This window comes from Neophocaena asiaeorientalis, unplaced genomic scaffold, assembly GCF_003031525.2.
Source record: "Neophocaena asiaeorientalis asiaeorientalis breed wild unplaced genomic scaffold, Neophocaena_asiaeorientalis_V1.1 scaffold268, whole genome shotgun sequence".
Classification (NCBI taxonomy): domain Eukaryota; kingdom Metazoa; phylum Chordata; class Mammalia; order Artiodactyla; family Phocoenidae; genus Neophocaena; species Neophocaena asiaeorientalis.
This window is the reverse complement of record NW_020173979.1, coordinates 3,910,660-3,916,054: the sequence shown is the minus strand read 5'-3', so window position 1 is coordinate 3,916,054 and position 5,395 is coordinate 3,910,660. Positions and strand designations below refer to the sequence as shown.

Below are 5,395 nucleotides of genomic sequence, written 5' to 3'. Positions count from 1 at the left end.
TTCATTACATTTGTAAATCTGAAAAATGCAAAAAGTGGTTGTTTTTTAAACCACTTGATTCCATGAGATATCTAAGCGCCTGAAATATTAAAACAGCAAACGCATTTATATAACATGAGCTATGCCTCTCAGATGATTCCGGCTCTGTGCAGAGCTGCATTGAATAATCATGGTCCAGAATCCAGAAACATATTACAAAGTAGTCCCAACTTTTACTTGCATGGGCTCAAAGAACATTAGCCCCTTCTCCACTATCCTGTAGCTCCTCTCTTGAGACTTTCTCATTCTAAACTTCTAAATCCTCCTCAGCCACAGTCCTGTCCTCTTTTTTTTTAATCAGCCTTCCTCAGTTCCTTTAAATAGATATCCTTGCAAGACTCAATTTTTTCTCTAGCAATTGGTCACACTCTGCGTTTTAAAAGATCCAAGAACCAGGCTGGTGAAGACTTTTCTTCAATTGGGGGAAGGGAAAAGGTGAGGAACAGCTTAGTCTATTCACATATTGCAAGCATTGATTTCTCCAAATTTAGAACTGTCATTCTGTTAACTAATAATTGGGTCATGTGTATTATGGTTTATCTCAGGTAGATTGTATTCGGGTAGGGAATTACTGTCACTATTTTTATTCCTTACAGTACTTCTTTAATTTATTGTTTGGTCCATTGATGTAAGAAAGATACCTAGGGGAATCCTCGGCACCAGGGCCCCGGGGCTGCGGTTGGGGGAGGGATGGTCCTCAGTTTGTCAAAGTGTAGCTTAAGTTGCTCATTTCCAGGCTCACTTCCAAATAGTCTAATTAAGGTTTATGCATTTCTTACAAGTCATATGCCTTCTTTACAGGTCAGAACATTCTTAGAAATCCTGAGGATTCAGAACTGCACTGCCTCAGACACTGGACCCTCATATAATCCTCTGAGCTCTTTTAGTTGGATGTTAGTATTCGACTTCGAACTAGAGAACCCTGTCTATAATCACTTCATCTGTTTGGGCACCTTCCTAGCGGCCCGCTTCCTTGTCTGCAAAGCGGGGATAGTCGTGTGTGCCTCACAGGACGTTATGTGGGGACATGTTGTGGATATATAGCCCTTTCAAAACCTTCTGTCTGGAGAAATCACCCAGGCTTGGTTCCTGCCCTGCTCATGTGGAAGAGGCCGACTTAGTCCCCTTTTGCCCCCAAATGACATAATGAGGAAGGATTTCAACTTCGAAGATGTTTGCTCAGAAACGACAGAGCGATAAAAACAGAGTTGAATAAGTCTGGCCAGCAGCTACATCTTTTCTCTCCAACAGATAATACTGCGTACGGTCCACTGTCTCTGGCACCTCAAGCTTTAACTTTGGGGAAACAATGAATTCTGCGCCCAGGCCTTCAGGCGAGTCAAAAAACCCGAAGTGGTTATGCTTGTTTGGAGGCCTGCGAGGCACGAGGAGACGGAGAAAGGTGAATCGAGCTGCTGTCTGACTCACAACCGCCTCGCCCTCCATACCTAACACAGCTAACTGTTACCGTCGCCATTTTGCAGGGTGGGCTGCGCAGTTTTCTCTAGCAAGGCCCGCGCGCCTGAGCCGGAGAGGACGTGGAAGGCTAGAAGGCGGGGAACGCGCGCTACCCGGGCGAAGCACGCGTGCGCACAGGCGGCGGCTGCGGCGGAGGGGTGGGGCCGGGGTACGAGTGCGCGTGCTCGGTGGGAGCCCGCGAAGTACCTGGAGGAGGTGGGGGGCGAGGTAGAAAGGAGTGAGGTTGAAGAGCGCTTGCGCAGGAGAGCGACCGTGCGGGGAGGGGGGCTCCGGAGCACAGGCGCGGAGACGGGACTTAAGGAGCTCTCGCGAGATCTCCAGGTTGCTATATATGTGCGCAGGGAGCCCGCGTCCTTTCCCTGGTCTGATTCCGTCCTGCGTGACTGTTCCTTCGAACGGTAGTCTTTTATCTCCGTCCACTTTCTCTCCCACCGAAGTGCGTGCCACCAACCCATGGAAGATTCGATGGACATGGACATGAGCCCCCTGAGGCCCCAGAACTATCTTTTCGGTAACTGCTGGGGGGTTGGAGCGAGGCCGAGCAGGGCCTGCAGGCTTTGGTGGGGGGGCGGGATCCCACTGAGGCCTGGGTTAGCGAGGAAAGCTAAGCAGGCTGGAGGCCTGAGGGAGTGGGAAGCGAGCAGATGGGGTCCTGCCGCCTACAGGATGGGGACCCAGGAGGGGCGAGCCGGAAGCACGGAGGGGGGTGGGAAGGAGGGGCGGCCTGAAGGCTGGGGCGTCAGCGGTCCGAGGCCCAGGGCCTGAGGAACCGACCGGCTGAGGGTTCGGCGTTACGCGGGGCCCATGGTGGATCTCCGGGCACAATTATTTTCTGGGGTTTTGTGAGTTGGTAGGCTTATCATTCCGGGCGGGTGCCTGAGGCTGAGCTCCGCGTTGGTGGTGTAGGAGGTTTTGTGGGTTCGTGGTGTGAGGAGGCTTGGGCCTCCTTTCTGGACGAGAGGAACAATTGAGCATGGTGTTGTCCTCAGGCCTCAGGGTCAGGAGCTCTCGACCGAGCTTCGGCCCCGGTGCCTCGGCTGGTTGCTGGGGGCAAGGGAGGTGCGGCCCGGCCCGGCCCGGCCCGGCGTGAGGAGGCCGCGACCGCTGGGGAGCACGTGGTTGCCACGTGGTTGGGGGAAGGAGGGGGGTGTGGGCGCTGCATCCGGGGCTCACTGGTGTCTTGTCACCCCCGAGCCTGGGGTCCTGGGGCTTGATTGAGGCTGGTGGGCCGGAAACGTTAGGTGAAGTGGTTGGTAGCTCCAGGACTCTTGGAGGTCTTTTGTTCGGTGCTTAACATCTATGCTGGTAGTTCTCATTTAGAGAATCCTCTGTTTCACCGCGTCCACCTCGCAGAGGAGGTACTGCCGCTCAGAGAACCGAAGTGGCTTAACGAAGGTTGCACTTGTAGGAAGAGACTACATCTAACCCCCATGACCCTTGCCTCCAGAGCTGATGCATTACAAATGATTTGGGGTGGGGGGTGGCTAGGGAGGGAGACTGGCGGAGGCAGCCCTCTGTTAAACTTGTAATTCTATGCCAGGGTTTTGGGATTTCCCCCTCGAGCACACCAAGTACCATACTAAGGGGCCTGCGTTGGTTTCTCAGTCTCACTAAACTGAATTGTTGAAGCCTTTGTGTCAGGCTTTCATTTAAAGTAAGTGCAAATCCTGCCCCAAATTAATTTTGTTCCCTTATATACTGTGCTGAGATTTGTTAACTGAGCAATAACAGTTAAGCATCTGTTCCAGTAACTATTAGGTGGCAACTAAATGGGACTATTTAAATTAAATAAAGGTTAATTCTGATGGTATTTAAGACAATTTGCTTTTTCATGAATGGTAGTAGTAACACGCACTATGCATTAAGGCTTTTATTTCTAGCATTTTGAAAAGCTGGCGTTTCTGATCAGTTTACATCAAAATTTATATCAGAATTTTTGTGTTAACTCTTGCTCTTGGAAGTATCCCTAGGATATTTCTATTGTCTTAAACATAATTTCTGAACAGAATTTAATGTACATCATTTCTGTTACTTCGAAGATGGAATGTTGACCCCTGTAATGAGTTTTAGTTCTTTTACATTTGTAGTTTTTCTGTTGTAAATGCAAGCTGTTGATGTAGGTGTTTGTGTAACCATTGTCATTTCTAAATTTGGCACCTGGCAGTTTTGGTAGGTAATTCAACTTTAAAATAGTGGGATTTTATCAACATTGTATGTTAGGGTTGGTTTCAGTTCTAGGGTTACTAAATTTTTGATTTTGTTTCTACATGAGAATAGTAGTGTAGTTGAGCATAAAATAATGTAGTGGGAAGTGGAATTTATAAAGCTCTGTATGGATGTTATTTGTTGTTTATATTCTGTGTTCAAGAAATCCTGGAAGAGGTACTTCTGCCTTGCCTTTTGGTAGCTAGAATAGTAAAAATTAGTTCACAAGTTAACTTTTTGGTTACCCACACTGAATTTTTAGTGTTATTTTTCTCCTTGTTATAGTTGAATTTTTTCTTCATTTACAGGTTGTGAACTAAAGGCCGACAAAGATTATCACTTTAAGGTGGATAATGATGAAAATGAGCACCAGTTATCTTTAAGAACGGTACTTAAACTTTTCAAAATAAACTACTTAACATTTCTTGATTTCTGTCTCTTAGTTCCTATTCGTGTGGATTAATACTTATTTTACAGCAATATTTTTCTTTCCTTATTTATGTTCTTCGCTTCTACAGTTGTATTAAAATGCCCTTTAGGGTAGTGATAAATATCAATCTTATTTGTTCTCCACAGACACTAGCCTATAGCCTACTACTTAACTTCTAGGTGGCCAGTGAAAGGTGGTTTGTACTTAGGCGTGGGTGATGACATAAACATCTTTGTCATCAGATGCATTTTTATGTAATTGTTAAGACTTACCAAATATGAGAAATTGTCAAAGTCACATAAAACTTGAAAACAACATTGTGCTCAAGTCAGTTTCCCATCAGTGGTAATAATGAAAGGTTTATAATTGTTCTGATTTTTTGAAACAGCTGGTTGGGGGGATTGTAAAATGGTGGAAGCTTAAGTTGAAGTGCTGTTCTTCTATTCACAGGTCAGTTTAGGGGCTGGCGCAAAGGATGAATTGCACATTGTCGAAGCAGAGGCGATGAATTATGAAGGCAGTCCAATTAAAGTAACACTGGCAACTTTGAAAATGTCTGTGCAGCCAACGGTAAGGGCACATTTACACTTTGGATTTTATGTCAAATTCTAATTCTGTTGCCTTAAGGTGAGTGTCATTTAGGTTACAAGGAGATTGGGGAATTTGGTTTGGTTTTTTCCTAGTAGTCACAGCTGCATATTCTGTCACTGGTGTTGACTGATCACCGTGGTGGTAGCTGCTTGTTTATCAGAGGTGGAAAAAACAGGTTCACTGATTTGTTCATTTGGCTTATGGGTTTGCTCGTTCAGAAACATTTTTAAGTTATGAACAGATTTTATACCTAACATGTAACCGTTTTTTTTCCCCACAATATTTAGTGATTTATAATTACTTCTTTTTAGGTTTCCCTTGGGGGCTTTGAAATAACACCACCTGTGGTCTTACGGTTGAAGTGTGGTTCAGGGCCTGTGCATATTAGCGGACAGCACTTAGTAGGTATGTTATTTTTATGTTATGATGCTTATTTTTAATGCAGTTACTTTGTTCCCAATTTGGACTTTATAAAGTATGCTTAGTTCTGTAATACGGCTGTCTGTAATAGGTTCAAGTGGGAATCTAGGGGCTTCCCTGGTGGCGCAGTGGTTGAGAGTCCGCCTGCCGATGCAGGAGACATGGGTTCGTGCCCCGGTCCGGGAAGATCCCACGTGCCGCGGAGCGGCTGGGCCCGTGAGCCATGGCCGT

At 46.3% G+C, this 5,395-nt stretch overlaps 1 protein-coding gene across 2 annotated transcripts in view; it reads left to right on the top strand.

Moving 5' to 3' along the window:
• The first annotated feature begins 1,791 nt into the window (after positions 1-1,791).
• The window catches only part of NPM1 (nucleophosmin 1), a 16,232-nt gene continuing 12,628 nt past the window's right edge, over positions 1,792-5,395 (top strand). Inside the window, exons 1-4 of one of the 2 annotated variants that reach the window (XM_024753401.1) lie at positions 1,792-2,029; positions 4,032-4,111; positions 4,604-4,723; positions 5,056-5,149. In XM_024753401.1, coding sequence (XP_024609169.1) covers positions 1,972-2,029; positions 4,032-4,111; positions 4,604-4,723; positions 5,056-5,149 — 352 coding nt within the window. In that variant the 5' untranslated portion in view covers positions 1,792-1,971. The remainder of the gene's footprint in view (positions 2,030-4,031; positions 4,112-4,603; positions 4,724-5,055; positions 5,150-5,395) is intronic. The other variant, XM_024753400.1, reaches the window with a different exon arrangement.